The sequence below is a fragment of the Elephas maximus genome, chromosome X, assembly GCF_024166365.1.
Source record: "Elephas maximus indicus isolate mEleMax1 chromosome X, mEleMax1 primary haplotype, whole genome shotgun sequence".
NCBI lineage: Eukaryota > Metazoa > Chordata > Mammalia > Proboscidea > Elephantidae > Elephas > Elephas maximus.
This window is the reverse complement of record NC_064846.1, coordinates 147,058,291-147,073,654: the sequence shown is the minus strand read 5'-3', so window position 1 is coordinate 147,073,654 and position 15,364 is coordinate 147,058,291. Positions and strand designations below refer to the sequence as shown.

At 48.5% G+C, this 15,364-nt stretch overlaps 1 protein-coding gene across 1 annotated transcript; it reads left to right on the top strand.

Moving 5' to 3' along the window:
- The first annotated feature begins 7,939 nt into the window (after positions 1 to 7,939).
- On the top strand, positions 7,940 to 8,947 carry LOC126068835 (melanoma-associated antigen B2-like). Its single transcript, XM_049871528.1, has one exon. It carries the CDS (start codon positions 7,940 to 7,942, stop codon positions 8,945 to 8,947), a length of 1,008 nt encoding a protein of 335 aa, XP_049727485.1.
- The last annotated feature ends 6,417 nt before the right edge of the window (positions 8,948 to 15,364 follow it).

The following is a 15,364-nucleotide window of genomic DNA, read 5'->3' as shown; positions in this document are numbered from 1 at the left end:
TATCTTCCTATTGATCTCCTTTGTGGTGTACCACTGCCAGAGTGGCAGGAGTTGTAAAATCCATTGGGCATGTATGATTTCTTACTGACTCAATTCAAAAGCTCTCTTTGCTTCCACAAAATCTCTTATACATGTAAAACTGACAACATGTTATCCAACTCTATTTAAATGGTCACTGTCTGTTACTTGGCCAGCCGCGAGGCCTGGATCACTGCAACCAGCTCAGCTTTTTGGGCTGAGGTTCCATTTGGGCGAGTGTTCGCGTCGAGGACTTTGGTGTGGCTGACAACTGCGTGGCCCACTCTCCTTTGGCCACCCTCAATGAAGCTACACTCACCTATGAAGATCTCTAAACTGGCATGTCTTAGAGGTTGATTTTGTGGGTCACGGTGGACACAATCTCTCAGGAACAGAGTGGGAAGAGGGGTTGCTGAATCTGGAGCCGCAACAGATTGGACTGATGTGCAGGGATTACTGACTAGAGAGGCCTGGTATTGAGTTACTCGGTACTCACTCTCTCTCAGGACACTCTCTGTGTCAGTGGGCTTCCTGCTCAAAATATACACATTGATTATCTCCTTTTGCTATTTCTGTACTGTTGCTGCTGTTACTGGTAGGGCAACTTGGCACTTCCTGCTTTTGTCTTCTTCTCTGTTCTTATAGACCTTGAATGCCAACTCGACTAGGTGTTTGATACTCATAGTAACTCCTTCCTCTATTTTGTGAAGTTGGTTCCCAAAATCCAGGTCGCACTGTCTTCTAAAAATGTTATTGACAATGTGAGCATTTGTTGGGTCCTTTGGATCTTGAATGAGTATATAGTCTAAAGGCTCTATAACTCTTTCGAGGAAGGCTGCAGGGTCCTCATCTTTACACTGGTTAATTTCATGTACTATGTTCCAATCTAAGAACTTAGGCACTCCACATCTAAGGCTCACTAAAAGACAGTCCCGACATCGGGGAGCCTACCATATTCTACTGTGTGATTGTGGTCCCAGTGGGGTCTTGAAGGGGGAAGATGTCATCGACTGCATCTCTGGTCTATAGAGCATCATGTCACCTCTGGGCTTTCTCTCCAGCCTTGTCTGGGATCATGTTCTTCTCCTCTGGAAGGAGGAAGGTGCTTAAGAGGGATTGACAGCCTGCCCATGTGGCATCAAAAGAGGTAAAGATGGCAGTAAACAGTTCATACAATTTCTTTGGTTTCCCTCGACATCCTGAGGTTATTATTCTTCCAGTTAATCAGGCCCGCTGTACTAAAGGGAAACTGGCCCCTATTCACCACCAGAGTTGTTTGGTGGAGGGGATACTGGCCGGGGAGTAGCCCTCCCTGTTGACTCTGTCCGGGCTTTGCGGCAACCAGGGCTACATTTCTCCCTCGGCAGGAAACCGCCCCCCTCCCGTATGGGGTGATGGCAAGGGAAAATTCGCGGGACATTTGAACTGCTGTCCCTGGTTAATTGTCTAGCTTTCCTCCGACCCGGCACAGGTCCAGGAGGTGAGCCGCACACGCTGCTGAAACTGTAAGGGCTATTGACCACCAACCCTGGCCGCGGCACGGAGGACTTTCTCTTTTTCCCAGGATTACAACCGAATTTATCTCAGTTCTCTGAAGACACCTTAAGGGTGAACGCCTTGGAATGTTTTTAGGATTATCCTGTCCCTAACCCTACACACTCGCACAAAGACACAGAGAAAGAACACCAGCTTTAAATGCATGCAGACAGAAGGACGCCCCCCCAACCTAGAGGAGTGTCCACCAGACAGACCGACAAAGAATAACAATGCAAAAACGAAAACCTGAACCAGGACTTAACCAAAATCAATGACCATGAACTAAGTTACCAGTGGTCTGCTGTCAGAGAGCAGAGATAGAGAGAAAGAAAGGGAAAGAGGAAAAGGGTTTCTGAAAGAAAGATTGTCGCCATGGCAGGGCAGCCTCCGAGGGACTTAAATACCCTCTATCAACTACCAATTAACCTTGGGTGATCACAGATGGACAAAGACCGTCGCCGAGGGCAGAGTGACCTGATACCCTTGGTTTCAGATGGGGTGAGGGACCCCAGCTAGGCTGAGGCTGGGTCCCAGGGGCCACAACCGCCACTTCACTCATTTTACAAACCTTGGGGTCAGGTCTTAGGACTGCACTGTTGTCACCCTCTTCTTTCCTTAGCTCCCCGGGAGGATTGTAACCCCCTCAGGGGAGACTTTAGCCCCCCTAGATGACCAGTGGAACAACCTGGTCCCACCCCCTTACCTTAATTCAGAGGCCTTTCCCATCCAGTTTCTGTTTCTGAGCTGAGGTGGGGACCCAGCGGATCTCATCCCGGGGCGGGGATCACGGTGGCCACCCGACACTCCTTACTGATCAGATGGGGTCAGGGCACATCTTAAGGGGTTGCGAGGGGTCCAGATACTCACTGCCCAGGTTTTGGAGTCTGCAAGTCCTGGCCAGAGTGGCCAAAATCTGTAACAGAACGAGGGTTCTTGTCCAGTGCTATCAGCTGATCGAAATAAGACGTATGCCACACCACCGGTTGCAAGGGAAACAGAAGGTGGAAATTTACCCTTGGTGCAGACAAGGTGCAGTGGGGGGTCTAGGGACCATAAGGCCACGTGCTCGCTGACTGAGAGGGTTAGAGAGCTTTTTATTTCCAGTGGCGTCTGGGGGTTGGGTTCGGTGCCCGGAACCCTCTGCCCTTCGCCTTCCCATGTCCACATTCGGAAGTCCAGTTATCTAGTTTATCTTCTGGTGTTTGTGTATTGCTACTTATGGTTTGCATCCTGTTAATGCCATGTATTCAGGAAACTAAATTCTTGAAGATTACCGTTGTCTTCTCTTTTGCCAAATCAAACACACTTTGAAGCTATTTGAGTTCATTCTGAATTGTTATGCAGCTTTCCATGGGAAATTGATATTTGAATAGAAGCCTGAAAGAAATGAGAAAGAAAACTATATGGATATCCAGGGAATGAGCATTTCTAGAAGATTTGTGGAAGGTAACTACCCTGACATAGGACCAAGCTCTGTCCCTCCAAGGAACACACAGGAGCCATTATCATTGACTGAAGTGAACAAGAGGAGAGGTTTGGGAGACGAGTTTAGTGAAGTACCCAGAGGCCAGTTCAGGCAGGGCTTGGAGACTGGTTAGACCCTCAGGGAGCACCAAGAGAGTTTCCTACTCTAAAATGCAGTACTGAACCTTGTCATGGCGTTTTAGGGAATAAACCAATACCAAAGAAGATGCAGGCAAACTGACATTATGAATATAAAACACGAGCTCTACCACTCACACTTTCTTTTCTAAGCCTAAAAAATGTCCCTGTACAGGAGTTGCATTCTTGGTCATCTAGGTAAACAGAGTCAGTGACTAAAGTTTTGTAAGATTAAAAAAAAAATGAGACATACCTTTCAAAATAAAAGGAGGGCTTGAACAAGTTTTCTGCATCTGAACAGAAAACAGCATTCATTTTGTAATAATTACACTCTGAGATACACAATGAAATGGATGAAATAAATAGTATGCACTTTTAAAGGTGGCAAAAGTTGTATAATGGCATATGCTTATTCATAGGCCCTAAAGGCTGAAAAAAAAAAAAAAAGAAAAGAGAGAGAAGTAAAGATGAAGAAGCAGGGACTTATTTTTTGCATACCTTCTCTGCACCTTCTGAGTACCCCTGTGCTGGATGGATAAGACAAGGATTTAAGGGGCATCTGTGCAGATTTGTGAAAACAGAACGTACAATCTCTGGAAGGATGGCCTGAGGCTAAAACAAACAGCTCTTCTTGAGGTCCTTTCCCCAAACACAAAATTGTGTTCTTTCTAGAATCTGCAAGAAACCCATGTGTAAAATGTTTCAATGCTGTGTATGTTGCAATGAGTTTTTCCTAAATTAGTAGCAACAGGCTTCTGGATTTAAGGAAGGTACTGGTAACAGACTTGCCCTCCTGCTCTAAACAACTAGAAAACTGGACAAGCTCTTAGTAAACAGCAACTTTTGCATGTTGGACCACAGAAGAGTGCATTATGGAGACTGCCCAAGAGGAGAAGTCCTGGTAGTGGTTGAGCTTCCCTGCTAACCAAAAGGTTGGCAGTTCGAATCCACCAGCCACTCCTTGGAAACCCTATGGGGCAGTTCTACTGTGTCCATAGGTTTGGTATGAGTCGGAATCAACTCGATGGCAGTGGGTTTGGTTTTTGCCGAAAGCGCTATTCTGGGCCCCTTGACTTGTGCTGAAGCATCTCCATCTCAAATCGCTCTCGGACAGGGACCCATTCTCTGCAAGATTTCCAGGAGGCAAATGACTCAAGACTTGGAGAGAGGTGACGTTTCCTGGGAAGCCTTTAGTCCAAATACAGGAACCAAGATGAGGACATCCATGAGTGAGGACTGGGAAGATGAACACCCCAGAATATAGGGATCACCCAGAGATAAACTGGAACCTGCTCTCAAACCTCGAAAGCCCCAGGCAGGGCTGTCAAGCTGACCATCTCCTCACTTATCCTTTAGAGTTCTCAGGGACTTGACAGCCTGGGCCTAAGAAGGGCACCTCAAGTCAGTAGATGCAGGAGTCTCAGTCTCTGATAGATATCAAGCTGACGATCCTGAATGAGGATGATGGAAGGACCCAGACAGAACAGTGTTGTCCCATAGAGACTCATCTCTGCTGTCACTCCTTCAAAGTCCTGAAGAGCTGTGGACAGATATGCATCACCCGGCTTCCAAATCATGGTGCCAGGAAGTTGTGGACCTTGATCAGAGAGGATCTTCAGGTGAGTAGAGGGTAGATTCTCAGAACTGATCAGGTGTCAAGGTGAGGACCCTGACTGAGGAAGGAGGGAACCATCCACCCCAGAACAGACAAAGCTCCACAAAGTCCCTTCCCCCACTGCTGTCTCAGTTGGGATGCAAAGCTCAGAGCCATCAAACTAAGCACTACCCTCATTTCCTTCCCAGAAATGGCTATGCAGAGATTGTCTCAGGGCCTTGGTACATTTCAATTGGCCCTAGTTCTGCAGAGGGAGGACACCTAGGCCCTAGGAGGAGGTAGAATAAGGATCCTTCCTCTTATGAAGGGATCCACAAAACAAAGGTCTCCTCACACAGTCCCACCCTGTTCACAGCTCTGTGAGGTCCCAAGAAATCTGTCAGTCTGAGGCATCCCTTTATTTTCTCCTGTAGGGTTTCTGTGTGGCAAGGGCTTTAGTCTAATGGGGGGTGGAAGGGAGAGCAGTTATAGTTCTCAAGCAGGAATAGACTTAGGACCTAACAGGAGTCAAAGTGAAGACCCTGTGTGTTTTGAGGACACCCCCATCAAGAGAAAGACCCCGATGTAGGGCTCAGGCCCTGTTTTGATCCTGCAAAGCACCAGGCAGAGTTATCAGCCTGAAGTGCCCCCTCATTTCAGCACTAAGGGTGTCAGGAAGGGAAGGCCTTGGTCCAAAGGGGCAGCCCCCTTTATGCAGAGGGTGGAGCCTTGTCCCTAAGTGGACTACGGTGGGGACCCTGAGTGCTAAAGCCGCGACCTACCCCCAAAAGAGCGTCTTCTCAGAGCGCTCACCCAGCCTGCGCTCTTTTGAGGACCCAGGCAGGGGTAGCATGAGGAATGCCCTGACTGCCCCCTCTAGGGTCTCTGCAAGGTTGACTCTTGTTCTCACCCTGTGAATCAGGTTTGTAAAGGCAGAATCCCTAGGCTCTGATAGGTATCAAGGTGAGGACCATGAGCGAGTACAAAGGGACCACCCAAGTCTGTACAGTGGGGTTTCAGGGGTCCCGCCCTTGCTGTCGGCCTTCGGAAGCCCCCCAATAGCCTTGGCCCTTAGAGGGCCCCATCCAGCCTTGGCCGGATGTGACGAATCCTGGCGTCCTGTCTCTACACAGGAAGTGCCGGAAAGTTGCGGCCCCTGATCTGAGGGGCGCGGCTTATTATCAGAGGAGGGTGGAGTCTCAGGACTGGACAGGAGTCCAGGTGAGGACCCTGAGTGTGAGCTAAGGGGAGCAGTGAACCTGTAACAGAGGAGGTACCACCATGTCCCGCCCCCAACCGCCAGCCACAAGGCCACCAGGCCGACGTTGGCCTAGAGAGTCTCGGGGACGGGTAGGCCTTGGTCCAAGGAAGCAGCCCAGTTCTCAAGAGGGAGGAGACGTAGCCCCTAACTGGCGGTGAGGCGCGGACCCTTAGTGCTAAAGAGGAGGCCTCCGTGCAAAAGAGGGGCCACCCACAGCCCAACCTTACTCTCAGCTCTGGGAGCCCCCGGGCACGAGTAGCCAGGTGTGTAGCACCCCGACTTCCCTCTAGGGAGGTGAGGGCCTTGGACTGGGCCAGAAATCCCACCCGTGCATTCAGGTGGACTCCCGTTACTAGAGGGAGGAATCCCAGGTCCTTCCTGGAAGCAAGTTCAGAAGCCTGAGTGAGGAATGAAGGGTCACCAATTGAGAACTCGGGGGTCAGGTGAACCCCGCTGCCCTGGCCAGCCCTAGGATTCCCAAAACAGCCTGCAAAAGATATGGGTCACTCTGACTTCCAACTGTGAGGTCTCAGGAAGGTGTGATTTTTGAGGGATGTGGCCTCATGACAACAGCGGGTGGGGTCCCAGGAATGGTGCAGAGTGAAGGGAAGACATGACCGAGGTACTGGGAACACTCAATCCAAAATGGGGAGGATTGCCATGGGCTCTGTCAACGCCATTAGCCCTGGAAGCCCAGGTCAAATCTGGCAAGTTCCAGGGACTCTAGAATCCTGCCTGGAGTGTCTGAGGGAGATGAGTGACTTTGTTTAAGCCCCAAGTAAGGAGATAGAGGGATCCCAGAAACTGGTGGGAGTTAAGGTAAAAATCCTTTAGAAGACACTAGGGAATTAACCCCTCTTCTCTCCTCCCCTGATGGCGTAGTTGTTAAGTGCTACGGCTGCTAACCAAAGGGTTGGCAGTTCGAATCTGCCAGGCGCTCCTTGGAAACTCTATGGGGCAGTTCTACTCTGTCATATAGTGTCGCTATGAGTTGGAATTGACTCGATGGCACTGGGTTTTTTCTCCCGTCCCCCAAGAAGAGAGGAGGATACAGCAAAGCCTCCCATTGCTGTTGGCCCAGGGGAGCCACAGTCAGAGGTGTCGGGCTGAGGTGCCCCCTGGTTTGTTCCTAGGGACACATGGTCTCAGGGACATGAAGTCCTTGGACTAATGGAGAGGCTTATTCAGCAGAGGCAGGAGACTTGGTCCCTAGTAGGAGTCAAGGTGAGGATACATAGTTATGGTGAGGAGACTCCTTCCAGAAATGAGGGGGAAACATAGAGCCCCAGCCCTGCTTTTGGACCTGGAGGACCTGGGTATGGTGACGTAGTGAGTTGCACTCACCAACTCCCAGGGCATCCCACGGAGGTGAGGGACCTGGTGAAAGGGGGCAGCCATGGTGAGAACCTGGTGGAGGACTGAGGCCTCCAAGGAGCCACAGACAGAACGGGCTCCACTGCGCTGTCGTCAGTGAGACAACCTGCCAGGAGTGGTGGCTGAGCGCCTCCTTTAGTTCCTGTTTGTGAATCCCAGAGGGATTTGAGGTGTCAAGTTAGAGTAGCATAGGGGATGTGCCCTGGCCCTGCCAGCAGGTGAAATGATGGCCCTAAGAGTGAACCCCAAATAACCCAGTACAGAGTCCCTAGTGCCAGGCCCTGCTGTCAACCCCATAAGCCCCAAGCATGGCTGACAATCTACAACGTAATCCTTTCTCTAATTTCCTCTACAGGGTCCTGAGCAGGACAGTAGAAGCCTTGTGGGATCCTAGAGCAGTGGCCTCCTAGAATCCTGCAAAGGCGGCCTTTGTTAAAGCCAAGGAGGCATCTCTCTGCTGCAGGGACGCACAGCCTCTCTGCCTCCCTCCTCCAGTGGGCCCACATCACCTGCCCTCCTTACACTCCTCCCTGCTATCCTTGACCAGAGTCGTCATGCCTCGTGGTCACAAGAGTAAGCTCCGTGCCCGTGAGAAACGTCGCCAGACCCAAGGTGACACCCACAGTGTCGATGGTGCTCAGGCAATTGCAGCAGAGGAGGAAGGGTCCCCTTCCTCTTCCTCTCCTCCTTTTGGGGGGTCTCCCCCGAGCTCCCCTGCTACTGCCGTTCCCCAGGGGCCTCAGAGCATCCCGCCCATCACCACTGCTGCTGCTGGTGCTTCGGGCACAAGAGCTGCTGGAGGGGCCGAGGGCCAAGATGAGGGAGGTCCAAGTTCCTCTGCGGCCCCAGCCCCCACTGAGAGGTCTCAAAGAGACCCCGTAACCCGGAGGGTGAGCATGTTGTTGCAGTTCCTGCTGTACAAATATAAAATGAAAGAGCCCATTACGAAGGCAGAAATGATGAAGATCATCAACAAAAGGTACAAGGAGCACTTCCCTGACATCCTGAGGAGAGCCTCTGTGCACCTGGAGGTGGTCTTTGGGCTTGAGCTGAAGGAAGTCGACTCCAAAGGTGAATCCTATGCCCTTGTCAGCCAATTGGAGATCAGCAAGGAAGAGAATTTTATTGGTAGCAGGGGGTTTCCCAAGAATGGGCTCCTGATGCCTCTCCTGGGCATGATCTACAGGAATGGCGACCGGGCCACCGAGGAGGAGATGTGGGCATTCCTGAATGTGCTGGGGATCTACGATGGGAAGTGGCACTTCATGTTTGGGGAGCCCAGGAAGCTCATCACCAAAGATTTGGTGCAGGAAGAGTACCTGGAGTACCGGCAGGTGCCCAACAGTGATCCTCCACGCTACGAATTCCTGTGGGGTCCCAGAGCCCACACTGAAGCCAACAAGAAAAAAGTCCTGGAGTTTTTGGCCAAGATCAGTGCTACCGACCCCGGTGCCTTCCAAGCCGTGTATGAAGAAATTTGGAGATTTACGAAGAGAGGGCCGCAGGCAGAAAATGCACCGGGGCCCGTCCTAATGCCAGGGCAAGGGCCCCTTTCAGGGTGAAGTCCAGCATGTCCTCCCACCTCTAGTGAAGTCTGTTGGAGATTCTTCACTTTGTTGTTGAAAATGGCTGTTAACCTTCTAATTAGTGGAGGCAACGGGGGTCTGGAGGCAGTACATGTATGTCTTCTTGTGTTCTTGTTATACTTGAGTGACTTATACATTTAGCTCGTTTTTTGCATTTTTCAAATGTTGTTCTTTTTAGTTGAAGGTTTATTAAGATTCAGAATCTAAATTCATACTCATGCATTTATTGCTGTTTTGTTGCTTGATTTAGGAGTGAGAGTTTTGTATTGTTAAAACAAATTGAAAATCCTTGAGTCTTTTTTCGTGATCTAGAGCTAGTTAACATGGCATCAGAATAAGGATAACCTTGGAAATGTTAAAGAGTCTGCAAAGAACAGTTGGGTTCACAAGGTAGAGGTAGAAATATGTAAAAGTTCGTCAACTCCTGGTTTCCCTTATTCCTTTTGGTAAAAGTAAAATATACATGTGCCTGGATTCGTTTAGCTTATTCAAAGATATGGGAGAAAATAAATTGTGATGATTTCCACCTCTTGTTCACTCTTTCTTTTTTTCCCTAAAGAGTAACTGAGCGTCTGCTCTTTGGAAACCCTGGTGGCGTAGTGGTTAAGTGCTACAGCTGCTAACCAAAGGGCTGGCCCTTCAAATCCACCAGGCACTCCAAGGAAACTCTATTGGGCAGTTCTACTCTGTCCTATAGGGTCCCTAAGAGTCGAAATCGACTCGACGGCCTGGGTTTGGTTTTTTGGTTTGGCTCTTTGGAAAGCTTCACCCTAGTACTGGGGACCTTTAGACAAAGACATCGCAGCCCCTGTGCATAGAGTTTAAAGTCTAAGAGCAGCTATGAAATGAGGATGTAGAGATACTCTCCAAGACCTAAGGACTAGTACAAAAGGAGTGTGCACTTCAGGGATCCTTCTGGTATAAATGCCCTGAGGGAGGTCAGTTTGGGGCTTTGGGACACTTTGATCTCTCATGGTGGGGGTGGGGGATAGTGGTGGGGAGTGGATTTTCACAGTAGGCTGCATGGGGTGAACAACGGTAGGGGGTGGGTAAAGTGGGTTGGGTGATTTGGTGAGAGTCCAGATGAGGGTGTGGTGGGGGGTGAGCAGGGCCAGAGACTCCCATGATGCCCCAGCATGAAGAGGCAGAGCTTGGAATGGAAACCAGCTCTTCCCAGTTACTCTGGGTTTGTGGACAAAGCAGAGAGGAATTCCCTCCTGGGTCAGGACCGGAAGGTGCTCTGTATTCTTGTCCCCATGCACTTGAACACATGCACTGACTGGGTATGGGTCGCACAGTGGGTCCACGGAGTTCCTGACAAATAGGGAGCTACTCCTTCATGTCAAGAAGCCACTGTTAGAAGCCTTTGTGCTGAGCTGGGGGAGCCAGAGCGCATACCATTGAAAGCACTTTAGAATTAGGTTACCTTCAGTGTCATTTGGCAAACCCCAGGTATAGACTAGACTCTTGGCCGTGGTGATGTGAATAAAATTTGGGGTGACTTAGCTGGAAGTGCAGCTGGAAGGGTGAGTTGTTGGACCTTAACAATAATTCTAGGAGTTTTGTGTTGCATTAAACTGAGGCAGCCTGCTCTACACGCACATTAAATATCCTACTGCCTAATATGGATTGAATTCCCCCCTCCCCAAATAGTTGTTGTGATTCCTAACCCTATTCCTGTGGATATAATCCCATTTGGGCATTGGATTTCTTTGTTATGTTAATGTTACAGCCTTAGTATAGGGCCTGTCTTAAGTCAACCCACCAGTGGCTCCACTGCAAAGAGGTGTGGCCCTCTTCCTCCATAGAGATTACAGCTTTGGAAATCCTATGGGGCATTTCTGCTTCGTCCTATAGGGAGGAAATCAAATCAATGGCAGTGCGTTTAGTGTTTTTGTGGGGCTTTTATTTTATTTTATTTTTTGTCGGGGTTTTATTAACTCAATCTCTACGGAGATATAAAAGAGCAGATTGAGCAAGCAGTGAACTAAGGAACACAGATAGGGGAAGATTGGTACCACGCCACCTGCGATCTCCAAGGAACCAAGAACAGAAGCTGAACAAAGACAAGAACCTTCCCGCAGAGCCAACAGAGAGAAAAAACCTTCCCCTAGAGCAGGTGCCATGGAATCAGATTTCTAGCCTCCTAAACTGTGAGAAAATAAATTTGTGTTAAAACCACTCCCTAGAGCCATTTCTATTATAGCAACACTACATAGGTTAGACATTTCCTAATGGGTGTCAAAAAGCTTTGCCCTTAATTACTAATCTGAAGGTTGGAAGTACGAACCCACCCAGCGGCACCTCAGAAGAAAGGCCAGGCAATATGTCTGTGTAAAGACTCCCACCAAGAGAACCCTATGGGTGCAGTTCTAGTCTCTAACACATGGAGTCGCACTGAGCCAAAATCAACTCAACGGCAAGAACTGAATATAAAATATAATTTAGTTTTTCTTTCTAAGCAATTATTTCTTCTGATTTTTTTTTTTCCTAGAACACTGTATATTCTCCGACTTCTCCTGGAGAAATCAAAACAAAACATTCTCAGAGAGGAGGGTGGTACTGTGTGGTCTCAAAATAATCAAACTAATAGCTGGAATTATTTAAAGACCGAATATTTGCCAGGGACTTTGCCAGGTGCTTCACATGCATTTCACAGAATGCACCGGCCCTAGGAGACAGGGCTTATCAAACCCCCTTCACAGACGAAGAACGTGGGGCCCTGAGAGTTTGGTAATGTGGGCAAGTCCACACCTCTAGTGCACGACCAGGCTGGACTAGACCGCTGGTTGGAATTTGTCTGGAGCCCACACTGTTCCACTCCTCCGAGACAAAGACTGACTTGGTGTTTCTAAATTCACTTTTCTTCTCACTGCTCCAAAATGTATCTCAGGCAAGAATAACAATCACTTTGTGCCCAAAGCACTGGCTTGGACTACACAGGCGGAGTTGTAAGAGTAAATGAGAGGTAACGATAAGGAGAAAGCCCGGGTGGAGCAGTGGTTAAGCCCTCAGCCGCTAACCAAAAGGCTGGCAGTTCAAACCCATCCAGCGGCTCCACAGGACAAGGACCTGGTGATCTGCCCTCATACAGATTACAGCCCGTGGGGCAGTTCTGCTCTGTCACAGGGGTCACTGTGAGTAGAAACCGACTGGACAGCACCTAACAAGAACAACAGTAATAAGGAAAAGAAAGATAATATCTGGCGACATCTATACATGCAACGCCAGATGACCTGAGAAGATGAGGGGCTCACAAAATCATCCTGGGGAGCCCCTGCCTGGAGAAAATATATCTATTAGAGCACAAATTACATGACACCCTACGTGTGGCTGATGAAAAGAAGGGATAGCTGAGATTTTTTTTTCTCTGACAGCATAGACCACCTGTCCTGGGCCTCCTGCCTTGTGCTGCAGCTTCCTCATCACACATCACTCCTGGGACAGGCACCCATTCTTTGATTAAAAACTGCTCAAGTTTTTAATCCAAGATTCAGGAGCCAAAATAGAGACCCCCATGTAGGAAGACTGGGGAAACCAACACACTAGAGTTTAGGAGTCACCCAGAGACTGACTGACACCTGCTCTGACTTAGTCATCTAGTGTTGCTATAACAGAAATACCACAAGTGGATGGCTTCAACAAAGAGAAATTCATTTCTTCACAGCAAAGTAGGCTAAAAGTCCAAATTCAGGGTGTCAGCTCCAGGAGAAGGCTTTCCTCCTCTGTCAGCCTTCTCATCAATCTTCCCCAGGACTAGGAGCTTCTCCGTGTAGGGACCCCAGGTCCAAAGGACACACTCTGCTCCCACCACTGTGTTCTTGGTGCTATGAGGTCTCCCCTCTCTGTTTGCTTCCCCTTCCATTTTATCTCTTGAGAGGTAAAAGGTGGTGTAGGCCACAACCCAAGGAAACTCCCTCTACGTTGGATCAGGGCTGTTACCTGGGTAAGGGTGTTACAATCCCACCCAAATCTCGTTAAAATTACAATCACAAAATGGAGGGCAACCACACAATACTGGGAATCATGGCCCAGGCAACTGACACACAGAATTTGGGGGGGAAATGTTTCAATTCATACCAAGTGCTCTGACCTAGAAAGCCCCAGGCAGGACAGTCAGGCTGAGCATCCCATCACTTATCTTTGAGAGTTCTAAGGGACTTGAAAGCCTTGGCCTAATAAGGGCACCTTAAGTCAGTAGATGCAGGAGTCTCAGCCTCTGATAGACATCAAGGTGATGGTCCTGACTGAGGATGATGGAAGGCCCCAGCCAGAACAGTGGGGTCCCATAGACTTCCACCCTGGCTATCAGTCCTTGCAGCTCCAGAACAGCCTTCTCTGGATGTAGCTTTGGGGACCCAGGTCAGCGGGAACCTTCATCTGAGGGGAGCAGCCTCAGGTCAACAGAGCATGGAGTCCCATGACAGGTCAAGTGTCAAGCTGAGGACCGTGAATAAGGAATGAGGGAACACTTTATATTGGGCTGCCAGTCCAAAGGGTGGATGTTCCAGTCCAAACAGAGGCACCTCAGAAGAAAGGCCTGGCAATCCAGTTCTGAAAAATCAGTCATTGAAAGCCCATGGAGCACAGTTGTTCTTGGCACACATGGGGTTGCCATGAGTTGGAATCAATGCAACAATAACTGGTGAGGTTGTGAACTGCCTTAGTTTCTATTCAGGGCCACATCCCCCTCTTATACCCTTCACTTCATCTCTCCTTTGAGTTTCAGAGGAAGAGACGTCCAGTAACCCTTCTGGCTCCTGAAAATTCTTGGCCCTTTGAACTCGTCTTTCCTTTCAGAAGTTTATCTTGCTTTGTTCATCAGCAACTTTCCCTTTGCAGTGAATATGTGAAAATATCATGAGAGCTATAAGCAGTAATAGACATGGGAACTATCCTTATAGAACAAAGAGAATAATCATAGCTAAAATTTATTGGGTGTTTTCTAGATACCATCTACCATGTTAATCTTTTAGCATACATTAGTTCATACACCAACGTATTATTGACCCCATTTTACAGATTCGGAAATACAAGTTCAGAGAACATTATTTGCTTTAAGTCACAGTAAGTGGTGGAATTCAGATCTTTCTTCAGCGCTTGTGCTCTGAACCATTATACAGAAAAACAGATATAAAGAAACCTAGGAATTTATTCTTCTCTCTGAAGGTAACTTCTGCATCACTGAAGAGAATGCAAGTCTCCTTTCTTGATCTTTAAGGACCTGTCTAGCTACCTTTGACTATGATCCAAAATAAAAAGTCTTTAACCTGAGTCCAGGTCCTTGGCACTTACATGTTTCTTCATATCTTGTCCATTATTATCTGTCCTCCTCTATCAGGAAACTAAATTTTTATTATTTCATTTTTTTATTGTACGTCAGATGAAGGCTTACATAGCATACTAGCTTCTTTTTTTTTAATAATTTTTATTGTGCTTTAAGTGAAAGTTTACAAATCAAGTCAGTCTCTCACACAAAAACCCATATACATCTTGCTACACACTCCCAATTACTCTCCCCCTAATGAGACAGCCTGCTCTCTCCCTCCACTCTCTCTTTTCGAGTCCTTTTTGCCAGCTTCTAACCCCCTCCACCCTCTCATCTCCCCTCCAGGCAGGAGATGCCAACATACTCTCAAGTGTCCAACTGATCCAAGAAGCTCACTCCTCACCAGCATCCCTCTCCAATCCATTGTCCAGTCCAATCCGTGTCTGAAGAGTTGGCTTCAAGAATGGTTCCTGTCCTGGGGCAACAGTAGGTCTGGGGGCCATGACCACCGGGGTCCTTCTAGTCTCAGTCAGACCATTAAGTCTGGTCTGATGAGAATTTGGGGTCTGCATCCCACTTCTCTCCTGCTCCCTCAGGGGTTCTGTGTTGTGTTCCCTGTCAGGGCAGTCATCAGTTGTAGCCGGGCACCATCTAGTTCTTCTGGTCTCAGGATGATGTAGTCTCTGGTTCATGTGGCCCTTTCTGTCTCTTGGGCTCATGATTGCCTTGTATCCTTGGTGTTCTTCATTCTCCTTGGATCCAGGTGGGTTGAGACCAATTGATGCACCTTAGATGGCTGATTGCTAGCGTTTAAGACCCCAGATGCCACTCTTCAAAGTGGGATGCAGAATGTCTTCTTAATAGATTTTATTATGCCAATTGACTTAGATGTCCCCTGAAACCATGGTCCCCAGACCCCTGCCCCTGCTACAATGGCCTTCAAAGCATTCAGTTTATTCACGAAATGTCTTTGCTTTTGGTTTAGTCCAATTGTGCTGACCTCCCCTGTATTGTGTGCTGTCTTTCCCTTCACCTAAAGTAGTTCTTATCTATTATCTAATTAGTGAATGCCCCTCTCCCACCCTCCCTCCCTCCCCCATCTTGTAACCATCAAAGAATGTTTT

Bases quoted from the DNA above. Each gene is read 5' to 3' on its own strand.
- LOC126068835 (XM_049871528.1), top strand. From the start codon at position 7,940: ATGCCTCGTGGTCACAAGAGTAAGCTCCGTGCCCGTGAGAAACGTCGC.